Source organism: Sorex fumeus, unplaced genomic scaffold, assembly GCF_029834395.1.
Source record: "Sorex fumeus unplaced genomic scaffold, SorFum_2.1 ptg000122l, whole genome shotgun sequence".
NCBI lineage: Eukaryota > Metazoa > Chordata > Mammalia > Eulipotyphla > Soricidae > Sorex > Sorex fumeus.
Window position 1 is genome coordinate 60,078,653 of NW_026606179.1, and position 17,401 is coordinate 60,096,053.

General features: G+C 62.3%; 1 protein-coding gene across 1 annotated transcript in view; it reads left to right on the forward strand.

Annotated features, from left to right (window-relative positions):
- The first annotated feature begins 668 nt into the window (after positions 1–668).
- The window catches only part of CMIP (c-Maf inducing protein), a 129,791-nt gene continuing 113,058 nt past the window's right edge, over positions 669–17,401 (forward strand). The window contains exon 1 of the mRNA XM_056135900.1: positions 669–968. Coding sequence (XP_055991875.1) covers positions 669–968 — 300 coding nt within the window. The remainder of the gene's footprint in view (positions 969–17,401) is intronic.

Genomic DNA, 17,401 nt, shown 5'->3' on the forward strand with positions numbered 1-17,401 from the left:
GGGCGGCGGCGGCGGGTGGTACCTCTGGGGGGTCGGGGGCACGGGGTGGGTGGGGGTCGGGCTGGGGGGGGCGTCCGGGTCCGGGCAGGTGCGGGCGCGGCCGCGGCCAGCCGGCCGGCCGGCCGTCCGTCCGTCGGGCCCGCAGGCGCGGGGGCGCGGCTGGGCGTGACGTCACGGCCCCGCCCCCTCCGCGGGCCGCGCCCCGCCCGAGGCCGGCCGCCGCCGCCGCCGCCGCCGCCGTTGCCGCCATTGACGTCAGAGGGGCGGGCACATGACCCCGCGGGGACCAATCGCGCGCGCGCCCCGCGGCTCCCGCGAGCTCCCCGGCGCGCCGGGCCCCGGCCCCCGCCCGCCGCCGCCGCCGCCGCCCGCACGGACGCGCTCTCTCACACACACACACACACACACACACGCACACACACGCGCACACACGCGCGCGCGCACACACCGACGCCGCGACCGCCGAGCGCGCGGGCGCCCGGACACGCCCGGCATGCGGGCCCGCCGCTAGGCGCCCGCCGCCCCCGCCCGCGCCCGGCCCGGCCGCCCGCCCGCCCGCCGCCCCCCGCCCGCCGCCCGCCGCCGCCGGGGTGGGGGGCGCGCGCCGCCCGCGCCCGCGCCCGCGCCCGCGCCCGCGCCCGCGCCCGCGCCCGCGCCCGCGGCCGGCCATGGACGTGAGCGGCGGCGGCCCGGGCGGCGGCGGCGACGCGCGGCAGCCCGAGGACGCCAGGGCGCTGCCGGCGGGCGACGCGGGCCCCGAGGCGGCCAGGATGGGCGCCGCGCCCTGCCGCCGGGCCCTGCTGCTGTGCCACGGCGTGCGCTACAAGCTGCTGCAGGAGGGCGACATCCAGGTCTGTGTCATCCGCCACCCGCGCACCTTCCTCAGCAAGATCCTCACGTCCAAGTTCCTGAGGCGCTGGGAGCCGCACCACCTCACGCTGGCCGACGGCAGCCTGGCGTCCGCCACGGTCAGTGCCGCCCCCGGGCCCCGCCGGGACCCCCGCCGGGACCCCCGCCCCGCCCCGCCCCCCCCCCCGGGCGCCGGGCGAGGGCAAGCGCCGCCGGGACTCGCGGGAGCGCGAGCGCGAGGGTGCGAGGTGCGGGGCGCTCGGGCCCTGGGGACGCAGGCGGGGGGGGGGGGTGAGATTGGTGTGGGTCGGGGGGGGGGGCGTGTGTGTGTGCCGAGAGGTGTGTGAGCGTGGTGGCGTGACTCTGTGTGGTGTGTGGTATTCGTGTATCCGTGGTGCGTGTGTGCAGTGGACTTGTCTGTGCCGAGAGGTGCTTGTGAGTGTGGTGGCGTGTCTCTGTGTGGTGTTTGTACGTGTGTGGTATGCGTGGACCTGTGGTGTAAGTGTGTAGTGGATTTGTGTGTGCCGAGAGGTGTGTGAGCGTGGTGGCGTGTCTCTCTGTGGTGCATGGGGTGTGTGTGTGTCTGTGTGTGTGGTGTCCGAACGCGTGCAGTGGTGTGTATGGTGTAGTGTGTGTGGTATGTGTGTATCTCTGGTGTTTGTGTAGTGGCTATGTGTGCCGAGAGGTGTGTGAGTGTGGTGGCGTGTCTCTGTGTGGTGGATGGTGTGTGTGTGTGTGTGGGGTGTGCTGTCCATGCGTGTGTGGTGTAGTGTGTGTGCCGTGTGGTACGTGTGAGGTAGTGAGGCGTGTGGTGCCGTGTGGACGCAGGCTGGGGGTGTGTGTGTGTGAGATTTGTGTGGTGGTGTGTGTGGTATGGTGTCTGTGTGCGTGTGGTATAGTGTGTGTATCTGTGGTGTATGTGTGCAGTGTGTATGTGTGTGCTGAGAGGTGTGTGAGTGAGGTGTCATGTCTCTGTGTGGTGAATGGTGTGTGTGTACGTGTGTGGTTTGTGTGGTGTAGTGTGTGTGCTGTGTGGTACGTGTGAGGTAGTGAGGCGTGTGGTGCCGTGTGGACGCAGGCTGGGGGTGTGTGTGTGAAATTTGTGTGGTAGTGTGTGTGGTGTGGTGTCCGTACGTGTGTGGTTTGTGTGGTGTAGTGTATGTGTGCGCGTGGAGTGGTGTGTGTGGTGTGTGTGTATCTGGTGAATGTGTGTAGTGTATGTGTGTGTGCTGAGAGGTGTGTGAGTGTGGTGTCGTGTCTCTGGCGAATGGTGTGTGTGTGTGTGTGTGCCGTGTGTGCGGTGTATGTATGTGTGTGGTGTAGTGTGTGTGTGCTGCAAGTGGGTCGTGTATGCATGTTGTGCGTGTGGCGTAGTATGTGGCGTGTGGGGGGTGTGTGTGTGGTGTTTGCTTGGCGTGTGCGTGGTGTGGTGTGTGTGCGTGCCGAACGTGTGTAGTGCCCGCATGTGTGTGGTGTGCGTGGCATGTGTGTCATAGTGTGTGGCGGGTGTGCATGCGTGCCGCGCGCGTGTGTGCGAGATGTGTGCCGGCCTCGCCACAGCCACCCCTGAGCCAAGGAGCCCAACCAGGAAGAGGGTGTCGCTTCCGCGGCGTGTCACAGATGTGTGGCGTGTGCGGACATTGCCCCGGCACCCATGTTCCCTTGGCGGCGTGTCACAGGCCGTGACACATGCGCCGAGGAATGGGGAGGGGGAGGGTCCGCCGGCGAGACCGCCTCCGCGGAGCGGCTCCCCCTGCCCGGGGGACTTTTATTCTGAACCCAGCGCCCTTATTTGCGCTGCGCCGTGGGCATGTTGGTGCAGTGTCTGCACACGGCACCCCCACAGGGGCTTGCTTCCTGGCTCACCCTGCTCGCCCCACCTCCAAGCCTCAGCTCTTCCTCTGGGGCTGGGGAGCGGTGGGCGGGACCCCCGACCCCGATTATCCAGCTCCAGGCAGGACCCCCGCTCCCTCGTGTCTCTGGGGTCCGGTTCTCGGCTCAAGGGGCTTTTTGCTGTTGCTTGGGGGCCTCCTGCAGCCCGTCGGGTGTTCAGGGGGGTAGAAAGTGGTCGAGCGTCGCAGATAGTGACCTCTGGGTGTGTGTGTGTGTGTGTGGGTGGGTGCGGTGGGCAGCGGGGAGCGGGGGCTCAGCTGCCAGGGTGTTGGGGGCAGCTGGCTCTGGGGGCTGGAGGCCCCCGACTTCCCTCCGTTGGCTCAAGGGGTGTAGAGAGAGGAAGGGAAGAGGTGACACCGTGTGCCGGTTCCCCAAGCAGAGGCCCTGTTGGCAGCTGGGCCGGTGGCTCCTTAGTGGCTGGGCCCCTCTGCAGAGGGACTGTCCCTTCCCTCAGCTGGGCCTCTCCGCAGAGGGGCTGCTCCCGTGGAGCCTGGTTCTGGCTCTGGGGGTCTGTGGCGGGCTTCCTCCCCGCCCTGTGCGGTGGGACAGCCGAACCCCTCCTCCCACCTGTTGTCATTGTCTGTGGCAGACCTGGGGCGTGCCCCTAGGGCTTGCTGAGGCGGGAGTTGGGGGGGGGGTGTAATTGGGGGGCAGGGGACTGCTGAGGGCAGGCCTGGCCCGGAGGTGGCCTCTAGGGCACGGGTGGGGCTGGGACAGCCACCAGGGACCTTGTCCCATCGTGTAACACCTGGTTGGTGTCCAGCCCTGGGGAGGCAGCAGAGCCCCAGGGGTTTCCCTGAGGCCGGGCATTATGTAATGTGTCTGCACTGGCCGAGCCCCGGAGACAGGTGGATAGAAGCCCTCCAGCTCTTGCCCGGGTGCTGGGCACAGCTTCCGGGAAATACCTGGCATCTGTGCCCACGGCCATCCACACCGCCCTCCTCAGGACCACCTGCAATGATCTGGCCAGTTGTGTGGGCTTCAACGGACACGACTCGGGGACTGAGCTGGCTTCACACCAGTAAAAACCAAAGACACTTTTTTTTTGCCCAGACCTTCTTTGCAGTCTGTCTACACTGACCCAATCAGCTGGATTATTGTCCCACGGCGTCCAGGACCTCCTGGTGGCTCCAGGTGGCTCAGGCTGAGCACACCCCCTCGCTGCCTTGGGTGGTCCCGCTGAGGGGATGGGCTTCCAAGGGGGCTGGCAGTAAACTTTGTCTTGTGCGGGTCAGGTTGGAGCTTGCCCTGGGTCTGATCTCCGGGCCGGTTACTGATTAAGTCCTCACCCGGCAGTGTGCCTGACGTGGCCGCGACAGCACGGCCTGAACACGCATAAACAAAGACGGGGACGCGGGAGCCCTGCGACCTGGCCGAGGGAGGGTGAACGGGGCCTCGCGTGGTGGGGTTGGGGAGGGGGCGCGTGAGCACGTCTTGCCAACAGTCCCCCTGCCCTGTCTGCGCCCTGAATCTGGGGCCCCACTCTTGTGCACCCAGACTTCCTGTTTGTCTGTCTGTCTGTCTGTCTGCCTGTGACCGCCCCCGGCCAGGTGTCCTGCCTGAGTGGCCAGGCCAGAATCCGTGGCACCGTCCTGGTGTCCGGGTTGAATCAGAGCCCCTGCTGGACACGTGTGTCCCTGGTAGTAAGTGGGCTTGGTCTCTTGGGCTTTGTCTCCTCAGTGGTTCGCCTTTGAGGCCCCCGCCGGGAGGCCCTGAACTCTTTTACCCACTGACGTGCGGTGCGGGCTGGGCATGCAGGTGACAGACGCCGTCTTGGTTCTCGGCCATTTCATCCAGGGCCTGCCCTTCAGCTCGCCCCACCTGGCTGCCCCCTTGAAATGTGGCTGTCACCAAGAGGAGAGAAGTTGCCCGAGTGTCTTGGGTTTGGGGCTTTCTTGGGGTCAGGGTGGTGGCAGCCTCCTTTGGAACGTGGCCCGAGGTTGACGGGGCACCCTGGAGGGGTGAGCGTGGGCTGTGGTGGGCCAGAGCGGGCGTCCTGGGGTGGCAGTGCCGACACACATGCGTGCGGGGCCCCTTTGTCCCCCGCGTGGCACAGCCAAGTGCCTGCCTTCCCGCCTTCCGTGTGTTTGATGTTTTCCCCGTTGGTTGGCAAACACCAGGAGCTGCTCTGCTTCCAGTGACATTTGTCACTAGAAGGCTTTGGAGTCTATCAAATGTGTTTCCCAGATAAGTTGTCAGTCCGGGGGTGGGGACAGAGAGGTGGAGACGCCCCAGTTTTCTGGGAGTTGCACTCAGGCCAAAGTGCTCCAGTGAGATGCTTCACTCGCCTGGTGCCCTCCTCTGAGACGCCCTGCCTGGCCGGGTCCCATTGTGCCAGTTCTAGGGGGAGAGGTTCAGCTCTGCCTCGGGGGGGGGGCCTTGCACCCCCTCCCTCTCACCCCCCCCCCCGGCCTACAGGTGGTGTTTCCACGGCTCTTGGCTCTCAGTTGGTGGCCATGCCCACTGGCTCGGCTGACAGTGAGAAGGAGAGGGCATTTCTTGGCCTCAGTCTCCAGTGAGTCTCCGGTGGACCCTGGTGTGGGCAGCCTCACACTGTCCCAGCCAGCGTGGTGCCATGCATGGGTGTCCCCTTGGGTTTGGGCGGACCGAGATGGAGTTGGGCCTTGGAGCAGGATTTGGCGGTTCTCCCTCTGCGGGAGTCACAGCAGACTTCTGTGACTCTGGGCTGGACTCGAGTACCCGTCTTCCTGGCGGCCTGTCTGTGGCCGCTCCTTGCTGGATCAAGCTGTCCCGTGGGATGGGGGGAATCATCCTGCTGCATGGAGAGGTGGCACCCAGCGAGGCGACCCTCCCAGAGGTGACCATCCCCGAGATCGGAGTATGAGCAGGGGCGTTTTCCCGCTTGCCTCGAGCGCTTCCTGGGTTCCGAGTCACTGCTGATTAGACCTGACTTCCTGAATGAGCCTGCATTTGGGGACATGGGGGAGGTTGAGGTCTGGTCTGAAGAACGGTTGTGGAATTGTTGAAAACATGTAAGAAAAAAAATGTCTCAGCGGGCACAACCTATTTCCTTTAGCACACGCGTGTGTGCGCACTCACACATAACACATGTTTCTAATTGAAGCAGTAATGTGCACTTTAAATAAATCCAGTCCCACAGCAGAGAGTGGAAGGAAAGACCAAGTGCCCTGGACCCCAGTTCCCGCCAGGTCTTGCCCCACTGTCCTGCAGCCTTGCAGAGCCTGTTGGGCACGTCCATAGGACTGAGCCTCCTTGTTCACGGACCATGTTTCCTGGGGGCTGCTGTCCACCTGTGCCCGGGAGGTGCCCCCTTCTGTGCCTTTCCTTTGCCACGTGGTGTCCCCTGCTGGAGGGGCCCCCACCGTCGCATCACGTGAGCAGACTGTCCCCATTGTAGGCTGAGTTGGTCGGTCCCAATTGAGCTCCAAGGCTACTTCCCCTTTTGTTCGGCGGTATTGTTTCTTTGCATTTTGGGGGGAGGCCTCCTCAGTGTAGCTCAGGGGGTCTCATGGCCACTCGTGGGACTTCTGGCGGTCCAGGCTGGCGGCTCGTCGAGATGGCGGAGGCCGGGATGCAGCGCAGGCACCCAGACCCCCATACTGGCTCCCCTGTGGGCAGCCCCTGTTTAGACCATGGAATGTTTTCTGCTGACTTTTGGGTGGGCGTTAAACCCTTCAGTCCCTCCAGCTGTCGGGAGCTAGTGCTGAGGTAGGGATTACCGCCTGGGGTCCTGCTGCAGAGGGCCCCCACTGGGCTCTGAGCTCAGGTATCCCGGCTGCCCGCTGCCCTCAGGCCAAGGGAGGGTCCGCACCAGCCCAGAGGCTGTTTCCTGCTCTTGCTTCGGTTTGTCCCAGACTTCCTGCTTCCCCAGGACGGAAGTGAGGTGCACCCCACCCCAAGCAAAGGAGGAAGCAGAAGGTCTCTTCCCTGTAGCTAACTCCTGTGGCAGCCCCCCCCCCCCAGCTTTCAAAGGGCTGAGAGAGGGTGCACCTTTGAAAGGGAGCGTGCTTGCATCCAGAGCCCTAGGCAAAGGGGCAAGGAGGTTGCAGAGAAAATGGTCCCTAGGCCGAGCCGTTCCCCATGTTCTGTGGCCATTTCTTTACACCTGCCACACGCAAAGCGAGGAGGCCCATGCCCAGGCCTGAGCCTGGCGAGCAGACCTCCTGTCCGGCCCAAGCTGGTTCCTTGTGGCTTCTTCGTTGGTGGGTGACCTCTGGCACATCACCTGCCCGTCGCCCTTCTCTGTGACATCCCGGTTATGAGGACTTGATTGTAACGCAGGTGCTGGAGGTAGGGGAGGATGGCCACTCCACAAGGTCAGACCAGCGTCGTGATGTTTGCAGAGAAGCATCCTGCCTTGAGCCCCCATCACTGGGGTCCGTAACAACCAACAAGCAAGTAAACATCAGCTGTGTGTGCTGGTGCCTGGGCCAAGGGGAAGCGGAGGTCCCCTGGGGGGCACTTTGTGCCCCTGGAGTCAGGGAAGGGGGTGGCAAGTGCAGGGGCAGGATGCTGATCCCCCCTGCCAAAGAAGGGTGGCACTGAGAAAGTGCCCCCCAGTGTCTGAATAGCCTTTAGGTCTATTAGGAGATACTCCAAGTCCTGTGGTGGGCACCCATGGTGGGCAGCTCTTGGGCTGTGGAGCTTCTGCTCTGAGACTTCTGGGCAGTGCGTACGTGTTACTTAGCTGGCTCCCTCCCCACTGAAGAGGGGCTTTCAGCAGCGCTCGACACTCTAGAACCCTTCTCTTGAGTAGCTTCTAGTAAATACATAGTCTCTCTCTCTCTCTCTCTCTCTCTCTCTCTCTCTGTTGATGACAGGAGGCTTATTGCCCAGAGACCCTCCCTCAGGCCTCAGGGTCAGGGTGAGTACTCAGCTTGGGGCACCTGCCCCCCAGCCTCCTTGATTCCAGCTTCCTGGCTACTCAGAAGTGACAGGCCCAAGAGTGAGGCCGCACCACAGGGCAGGTCGAGGGAGCCCTGTGGAGGGCATCAGAGAGAGAGGGAAGGGGAGGGAGGAGGAGGCTTCCCCAGGGCAGGTGGTGGGCCCAGCTGAGGCAGGACCCCCCGGGAGGGAAGGTAGTGCCGGAACGTGCAGCAGTTCCCTGGTGGCGGGGCCCGTCTGAGGTCCCTAGGATCCCCGAAGCGGCAGATGGGAGCCATGGTCTGGGGAGGCAGCCGAGGGTGGGCACAGGCCAGGCTGGGGCTCCGTGGGCGCCTCATCTGGGTGCCCTTGGCTCGTGCCCCTGTGGCCTGGCTGTCAGCACTGCCCGTGGAGCGCATCCTGGAGGATGCATGCCCCGGATTGGTACTGGGTGTCTTTTCTCTGTGGGACTCAGCCTGGGGGCATGGAGAGGCACAGCCAGTGTGAGCAGGTGTCTGAGGCTCTGGAGCCTCTGAGGATGGGCACCCCACCTCCTGCAGGAAGGTCTGAGCGGGATCCGTGTGCCACCTGGGGCGTGTTTGCCAGTGCTTGGCAGAGACGTCCTTCATCTGTGTGTCAGGGAGCTGGTGCTGGGAAGGGCACTGCGAGTGCTTGTAAAGGGTTAAGCACCTGGTATTCTTGTGTACAGAGGGAGTTCCCTAGGTCCTGGCCTTTGCAAAGTGGGTGCTCCCAGCTGCCTCATTTGCAAACAGGTGCTCCAGGTACTACACTGAGAAAGTGAGCCCCCCCCCCCCTGCAAGCACAGGGCTTGCAAAGTGAACACTCCCCAGTGCCTCCCTTGCCAAGTGCTCTGCTCCCCTGTGCTGTACTTGCAGAGCACGGCAAGATACTGTGCTTACAAAGTGAGTGCTCCCAGGTACTGTGCTTCCCAGATGAGTACTCCCGGGTACTATGTTTACATAGTGAATCCTCCCAGGTACTGTGTTTGCAAAGTGAGTGCTCCTAGGTACTGTGCTTCAAAGGAGCATTCCCAGGTACTATATTTTCGTAGTCAGCCTTCCCAGGTACTATGCTTGCAGAGTGAGTGCTCCCAGGTACTGTGCTTACGGAGTGAGTGCTCCCAGGTACTGAGCTTACAGAGTGAATGCCACGAGGGGTTGTGCTGGCAAAGTCAGGCCTGCTCTTTGCTGAGGGCCCACAGTTAAGTTGGGGTGCGGTGTAGTTCTGATGTCCTCAGCCCCGGCCCTTCCTGTTTGGACAAGTGGCTGCTGTCGGCAGCTTTAGGACTTAGGGGAGACACATTGGGATGACGGAACTGGGGGATGGTGGGGGGAAAGTAGGGTGGTGTGAGCAGGTGAGCAAGGCCCGAGTAGCAGGACACGGCCTGAGTCGAGGAAGTCAAGATGAGGCAGGGGCCTGGGGCTGGGGCCTCCACATCGGGCGAGGTTTAGAGCTGGATTCTCCGGACGCTGTTTGTGCAGGGGGGCCCCCTCGCCAGGCTCATGAGCAGAACCAGCGCCAGCTGCGGGGCCTGAAGTGGAAGCTTCTTCTCGAGGGCAGGGGGCTGAGGCACCTGGGCCAGCGTTAGCCACTGCGATGGCCATGGTGGCTGCTGCTTTGAGTGCTGGGCGGAGACGCCATGGCCTGTGACCGTACAGCGGGGTGCTGTGGGGTACCTCCTCCAGCGGTCCACTGGGGATGGCCGGGCAGAGCGACTGGGCCGAGGGGTGGGCGAGTGGTGGACTCACTCTGCGGGGCGGGTGGGTCCACGAGTGCCCGAACGGAGGGAGCGGCTGACTCGGAGGGGGGGCGGGGGGGGGGTCAAGTCAGATCCAGCCCCTGGCCCAGAGGGAGCGTCTCAGCCCTCCCGGTGGGCCCGGTGGCTGGGCGGCTGCCACCTCCGAAGGGCTCCCCCACCAGGAATCGGCTTCCTGGAGGCCTGGTGGGAAGGCCCTGCCCGGCCCGGGTGCTCTCGGGAAGGAAGGTGGCACCCTGGGCCCGCGGGCATGGAGGGCGGAGTGGCGCTGTGCTTTGTGTCTGCTGCGTGGCCTCTGCCCGGGGCAGTGGGGGCAGGGCTCCCCGCGGTAGGAAAGGGGAACAATGGCTTGTTGACGTCGGCAACTGTTGCTCCGCGGGTTCATGTTTCACGACCCCGTGACTGGGGCTCGCTTTTGCTTTTGGGGGTGGGAAAACGAAAGCGCTTGAATCATCCCAGCAGGCCAGGGCCCGCCAGCAGCTGGGCTGGACCCGGCGGGGGTGCCAGCAGGGCCGAGGGGATGGTTTCCACACTCCTTCGCTGCCCCAGCCCTTGCACCAGTCGCCCTGGGTGCCACTGACTAGAGGCGGGAGCCGGGGCCCACTCTAAGGCCCCCTCCCGCTCCACCCCCCACCGCCTCCTGAGGCTCAGGAGTCCGGTTCTTGGGCATGGTGCTGTGATTCAGTTGCTGGGCTTGGTGTGGGATCGGAACCCTGTCCTCCGGCGGGCGGGCGGGTGGATCAGAGCTGCTGCTTGGTGAGGCCGGGGCGGAGGGGTGCGGCCTGCCGGGGTCTGGCCTGGAGTGGCAGGAGGAGGCGGGGCGGAGCTCCCGCTCTGCCCTCTGCCCTCTGGCCCCCCAGGTCTGAGTCTCCCTGCACACGTGGGTGTGCAGGCCACCCCCAGGACAGGGGGTTTCCACAGAGGACTGAGGAAGAAGACACGCCCCGAAGCCCACCTCCCAGAAACCCCCCAGGAACATTTTGGGTGTCGCCCAAAATGCTCTCATATTTTCTGGCCACGCCCATCTGACACCCCTGAGACTGTTTGCACTCAGGGCGGGTGGGGCTTTCACTCCCGCCCTCCTTTTATTCCTCACCTCACACCCCAGCCTCCCCTGCTGGCTGCCAAGGGAGTGGATGTTACCCCCTACCCCCTTCCCCCCCCCCCCCCCCACCCTGCTTGGTCGTGTGACAGCATCCCTGACCAGGGCAGAGTTAGGGACAGGTTTTGCATCTGGTCCAGTCCCGGGCTTCCACAGAACTTGGCTTGGTGTGGATGCTGCAGGACCCAGGTCTCTGTGTGGGGGTCTGGGAGGAAAGCTCCCCTTACTTTTGTCCCAAGCCCTGCCTGGCTGACCCTCCAACCCCTTCACCCTGCCTTCCCTGATGACTTGGCTAAGCAGAGGAAAATGAGCACTGGGGGCCCGGAGAAGGCCGATTCCTGGGGCGGAGCACGCGCTTCGCATGCCAGAGGCTTGGGTCCCCTAAATAACCTGGGATAATCCCCCGAGATTGCTGGTTGTGGCCCAAAGTCCTCCCCTTGCAAAAGGTTCGAAAACGTGCGGGCGGGGGTGGGGCGGGGTGTGCGAGGGTGGAAGCTGCTTCTCCCATTGCGTCCAGCCGGAGTGTTTTGGGAGGACGGGTACAGAAAGCCCAGGGCCGCTTTACTTCCCCCACCTCTGCGGTCCTGTGTGGAGTTGGGGTCCCACTCTGGGCTTGGGGGCTGGTTGCATCCCATCGACAGCCTAGCAGCTTCTGGAGAAGTCTGCTTTGGGACTTTGGGCAGGTATGGGGGCGCGTTCTGCAGGTGGCGGTAGGGGCCTGAGGCACCTCAGGGGGGTACACAGCCTGGAGAAGGGGCACCTCGCCCTCACAGGCTGAGTGGCACTGGTTTGTGGGGGCTGACAGCCCACCTGCTGGTCCGTTTGCTACCAGAAGCTACTACTAGGAGACCCGCTCCCTTCTCCTGGGACTCCTCAGGTCAGGAGGGCTGAACCCGGCCCTTTGAGGGGCCCTGGGTCCACGGGCTAGTTAGGAATAGAAAAATGCCCTCTACCCCCATTTTCCCACCCCCATTTTCCATTGGGACCTGGGACACGGGGTGGGGGGGTGAGGGGCTGCTGAAGGGTGCTGTGACCTTGGGCCATGACCTCGGGCCCTGGATGTACGTTGCTTTTGCATCCCCCTTGTCCCCCCCAGACCCGCACATCACCTCCGTGATGAGGGCCAGCGGCAGAGCCAGCCACGCTGGAGGACCGGAGATCTTACTGGTGGTTTTCACTTCAGCTTTCAGCAGCTGTGCTTGGGAAATAAGATTTCCATCTCAGGAAATATGATTTAAAAACAGAATTGAAAGTCACTTTTATTTTCTCAACGATATTGCCCCTGACGCAGGCCCGGGATGCCCATGGCGGCCTCCAGGCCAGCCTCTTGCCTCCGATCCCAGGCTCTGCCCTGCTGTGACCCCAGTGCCCCGCGGAGACTGGGAGCCCCGGCCGTTCTCGGGACCTCGCTCCCGTGGACCCAGCCTGGCCCCTGTTCCTGGAGACCATGAAGCCCCCCGTCAGGCGAGCATGATCCCCTAAGGGCCGGGCGTCTGTGGAGCCAAGTCTGGTGGGGCCACACCCCAGTGTCCACCCTGAGCCCCCTTCCTTGCCACAGGGTCTCCATTCACTGGCTGCTGGTGGGTTTGGCCAGGGCTGCGGGACCCCTTCCTCCAGGGATCCCCTGCCTGTTTCTGTGACGGTAACTGCCCCTCCCCGCCCCCACTCCCGGGCCTAGCCTGGTGGTAACGGGCGTGTCTGCACCCACATCAATCCCCCACTCGGTTCTGAGTCGGGTGGAGTGCAAGGTTGATGCTTTCCGGGGTGCCTCATCTGTCAGGGTGGCTTTGTGGCAGCTTCCTCCATTTCCTCTGTTGTGTGGTGTCTCCACCTGTTGTTGCCGCTGGAGGGTTTGGGTGAGGGTTTGGGCGGGTCTCAAAGCCTCCCCCCACCAGGAAGTCCTCCAGGGCCAGAGGGGCTGAGGAGACACCCCTGCCCTGCAGAGGGGACTGACAACGGGCCGTCCCTGAGCTTTGTCCAGGCGAGGAAACTGAGGCTTAGTGGGGGTCTGGTGCTGCCCGGGGTTCAGGCGGGGCTCAGTGGCCAGAACCCGCTCCTCTGCCTGGCTGGCCTGGTCGTCTGGCCGGACCGCACTCCACTTCCTCCCATGTGGCAGGGCTGCGTGTGCCGAGCCTGCAGGCCGGCCCGGCTCTGCTCAGCTCAGCCGCCTTCAGTCCTGGCTGCAGTTGGAAAATGTTAGTCTGTTTTTCCCTTTTCCATTCTCCCCATCCCTCTTCATTTTTTTTTTTTTTTTTTTTTTTTGTATAATTAGAATCAGGCAGCCCGGGCTTGGAAGAGACCCTGCAGGTCCTTCATCCTGGGAGGGAAAGAACATCCCGGCCCCAGACAGCCCCTGCCAGTCGGCTGTGGCTGGCACGATGCTGCCGTCCACAAGCTCGGGTGAGGGTTCCCAGGGCGCTAAGTGACCCTGGGTGGGGGGAGGGGCACTGGCAGGGAGCTCACCCTCACCAGGGGGTCTGCTGTCTAGATCACTCGGGCTTGTGTCTGTTTTGTTTTCGTTTATTTGGGGGCCACACCTGGCGGTGCTCAGGGCTTGCTTTTAGCTGTACTCTTAGGAATTACTCCTGGCAGTGCTTGGGGGAACACATGGGATACAGGGGACGGGACCCGGGTGGCCCCCTTGGCCTTATGTCTGATGCGGGAACACAGTGGTGCTGGGGAAAGGACCTGTGTGTGTGTGTGTGTGTGTGTGTGTGTGTCTGTGTGTGTCTGTGTGTCTACAGCGGGGCCTGCATCTGGGTTGGAACCTCAGTTCTGCCTCTCACCCATTGCAACTTGGGCAAAGCATCTGACTTTTTGGTGCCTGTAAACCAGAAAGAAGGATAATCTCCTGCTTGCTGGGGCCGGGAGGGTCGAGGGCCCATGTGTTGACTTGACAGCCAGCGGAAATGGATGGCGGATGTGTGTGTCAGGTATCCGTGGGCATGGTGGGTGGCCGTGTGGGTTTGGCAAGGCCCCTGACCCCACCTGGGGATCTGGGCTGCTCTCTGCGGAAGGAGGTGGGGCGGGCACAGTCGTGCTGCCTCTTCCGCTCCCCGTGAGAGTTTAGGCTGCGTTGCACAACCGGCTTTGGGGAGCGTTTTGTGTTTTCTTTCTGCCCTGGACTCCTTTTGATTCTGCGGTTGGGGTGGATGACCAGAGCTCCCGTTAGCCGGTCTCAGAGAGTCGACAGGATGGAGGGAGCCCGTCGATCGGGCACTGTGGGCTGCTGGTCCTTCGGCTGGCGCGAGTGACGCTTCTTTTGAGGCTGGGGTGATAGTATAGCTAGTAAAGGAGCTTTCTTTGCATGTGCCTGAACCAACCTCCATCCTCTGCACCACGTATTATCGGAGCACGGCCAGGAGTGATCCCTTAGCACAGAGCCTGGAGTCAAGCCCCAGTACTACTGGGTATGGTTCAAAGACCCACCATTTATTATTTTTTTTTAAGAAAAGAAACTCTCACCCAGGCACTGTTCCTCTGGCCAAATGGCATCGATGGCCTCATGACATTTGGTGTCTGGAGGCCAGGGGTGTGACTCAGCCTTGTGTGTGTTAGGCCCTGGGTTTAATCCCTAGCATTGTTCTCCCCTCCCCCGATTCCCCCCTCCCCCTATACATTTCAGCGTCTGTAATATAGGCATTTCTGGGAGTTGGTTCCCTTCCTTCTCCCTAGGTTATAAGACAGCTCAGGAGCCTGTGACATTCACCAGCAGAAATGGAACTTTGCCTGGAAATAAACATGTAAATGATTAAAAAAAAAATAGTTGGATTAGGCCTGAAAGATCAAGGTTTTTGTCCTGAGTGCGGCTCCTTGCTGGGACGGGGTTTATTGTGCAGCCTCTCTGTCCCCTGGGGCCGTGTTTAGTCTTGGCTGTGGGGAAGCCGCTTGCTTTCATCCCAGTCCGGAGTCTCAAGGCTGGCCCTTCCTGCCTCTGCACCACTTAGTTGAAGCTTGAGAACACTTCTCTTCCTTCTGATAAGGCTCTGCGTGCAGGACTCCGGACTGGGCCCCTCACCTCTCTGACCTGGAGATCTGGGGACAGGATGACCACTGCCCCTGGTGGTCGAGGCTTACATACGCCAGTGGACGGCAAAAATCAGCCCCGTGTGTTTCCGTATAGGCTGTGATGCATCCCAGACTCACCCCAGGGCTGCAGGTGGGCCTCGTGCGTGCGTGGAAGGGGTCAGGCTGGGGTGCAAGCCTGGAATGCTTGAGGCCCAGAGATTGCTCCCTGGCACCGCAGCCAGGTACCCCCCGCCCCCCACGGGCCCAGCCCCCGCCCCAAACTGCCTGCTGAGTCAGCTCTGGGGCCCCAAACACTACTGGGGAGCTCCCCACCAAAGGTCGGTCTTTGTTTACGAAGGAGGGAAGGCTCCCAGTGCGGGGTTTTCCTCCTTTGACTCCTTAGCCAAGGGAGCTCTTTTTAGCCTCACTGTGGAGTGAAGCATTGTGTACATGGGGTGGGGGGAAAGGTTCCCACAGCCCCACTTCAGCTCTGTCTGGCAGCTTGTCTATCCTTGTCTGTCTCTCTCTTTTGCTCTTTATCTCTCTCTTTGTCTCTGCCTATCATCTTTTTTTTCGTTTCCAAGATCTTTATTTTTTAATGAAATCACTGTGAGTTAACAAGGTTCCAAAGATACTCACAATGGAGTTGTTCCAGTCCGACAGTGTTCCAACCCCCCGGTCCCTCCACCTGTGTCCCCAGTTAGACCCTGAATCTTAGGGGGGTGTTTCCTGGGCCTCCCGCATTTTGCATTTGAAGTTCAGCTTTCCCTTTGTTTTGTGTGGGGCCCACGTGTTTAATGGCTCTCAGCGAGGCTCCGAAGGGCTCTTGGCCCTCTGAAATCTGCAGCGGGGACGGGGGACCCGAGTCAGCTGTGCTCCCAGCTGGGGGTTGGGGGGCCAGGCAGGTGAGGTGCCGGTTCCCGGGACCTGCTCCTGCCAGGTGCCTATGTCTTGTCTTATCCTCAATGCCGCCTTGTCCCAGGAGATGGGAAAGCCCCTCAGGGCACAGGAATTTAATTCACACACTGGCCTGGTGACACGTGATTTTTTTCCCCCAAAGCCCCGTGGTTTATCCCGGGTCTTTGCCCGAACATTCTTTAGTTCCTGGCCCGTGGACGAGTCTGCTGAAGGGGTCAGAGAGAGCACAGGGGGAAGAGGGGGGTGTGAGTGCGTTGGCCTTGGGTGTGAGGGTGATCTGGCTGCAGCATGTCACCCCACTGATCGCTGCAGTTGGTTCGGCTGGTCTGGCTGCCCAAGCAGGGTCCCTTTCCTCCCTCACCGCTCCTTGTGTGTGTCCCTCTATTCCCTGATAGAGACGAACTGTTTTCGGCCAGGGGCATTCGAGTAGGTGCTGTCCATCCAGGCAAGTCTGCAGGATGCTGGCCTTGCATGTGGCCCACCCTGGTTTGATCCCTTGCACTGCATAGGGTCCCCCGAGCACTGCCAGGAGTGATCTCTGAGCGCAGAACCAGCCCTGAGCACCTGCGGGCATGGCCTGACCCCTGCCCAACCTTCCCAATAAGAGAGTCCTGGGCCCTTGGTTAGGGAGGAAGGGCTTGGAGAGTTCTCCCCGGCCCTGCCCAGGACAGACTTGCTGGACACTTGTCACCTGGCCCCGATGGCCTTGTCTGCGGACAGCTGTGGGCATGAGGGATGCTGTGCTGGCGTGTCCAGGCAGCTCTCTCCTCGGTGTCCCAGGCACTGAGGCTGGGTGGGGCCGCCCCGTGGGAGAGCTGAGCTGGCCGCTCCTTGAGGTGCCACCTGGCCAGAGTCCCTTGGGTCTTGGTCGCAACCTGGAGGCGACTCTGCCTGTGCTCTGGAGCTGTTCTGTGGCAGGCCTGTGCTGTGTCGGGCCCAGCAAGGGGATGGATTCTGGGGTGACTCACACAGGGCCTCTTGCAGGGACCTGACAACCTTTATCCAGCAGAACATGGTGATTTAGGAGAGGAAGTTGCAGGGTGGCCGAAAAGTGCACCCTAAGGGTGCGCATGAGGGTTGAGGTGTTGGCCTTGCACACCTCTGACCTGTATTCCCAAGTACTCCCCGGAGTGGTCTCTGAGCACAGGGCCGGGAGTAAGCCCTGAGCACCAGCAGGTGTGCTCAACCCCCTCCCTAAAGAAGGGAAAAAAGGAAAGTTCATCATCGTTCCTCTTGTTTCTTTCTCATTCAACAAAGCGTTTCAAGGGCAACACCCTGAATGGATGTGTGTGGTCAACGGCCGAACCCCAGTCCCACCACACGCCATCAGCGATCCTGGCTGGAAGGAGCCCAGAGGGCCTGTGGCGTGGACGCAGGCCCGCAGTGCCCCTTCCCTCGGGTGCCTTGGTTGGAGTGAGCCGGTTGGGCCTCCCTCGTCGGGTCAGACGGTCTCCTGGCAGGGAGCAGGGACAGAGCAGCAGCCTGAAAGGAACCCTTGTTCCTCCGCATGGCGGGGAGGCCACAGGCAAGCCCAGGGACTCTGTGCGGGGCTGGATGTTGGGCACGTGCAGGACCAGCGTCTCCTGGTGGGATGCTGGGGTGGACTGGACAGTCAGGGAGATTGACAAACTCACAGGAACACTTCCCTCCCGCCCTGGCCTCTGAGTGTGGTTGGTCAGACCCAGGACCTGGTGAGATCAGGAGGGTGCTCAGCTGGTGTTCGTGGCTGTTCCTGCCACTCACCACGGTGTCCGGACAAGCCCCTCTGCCCTCCACAGGAAAAGTGGTGCCCAGACTCTAGCTTGTTAGGGAGGAGGAAGTAGTGATCTCCCCAGCCCCTCCCCTAGTCCCTGCCCTGTGGAAGGGAGGGTTTGCGTGCTGTGCCCTCAGAAATGCCATTTGACCCCAAGCCCAGGTCTGGAAGGGAGCCAGTCAGTGTTGCTCTCCCGTTCTCCCTGTTTATCCTCCTAATTCCAGGCTCCAGTGGGGCCTCTGGGTGCCCAGCAGCT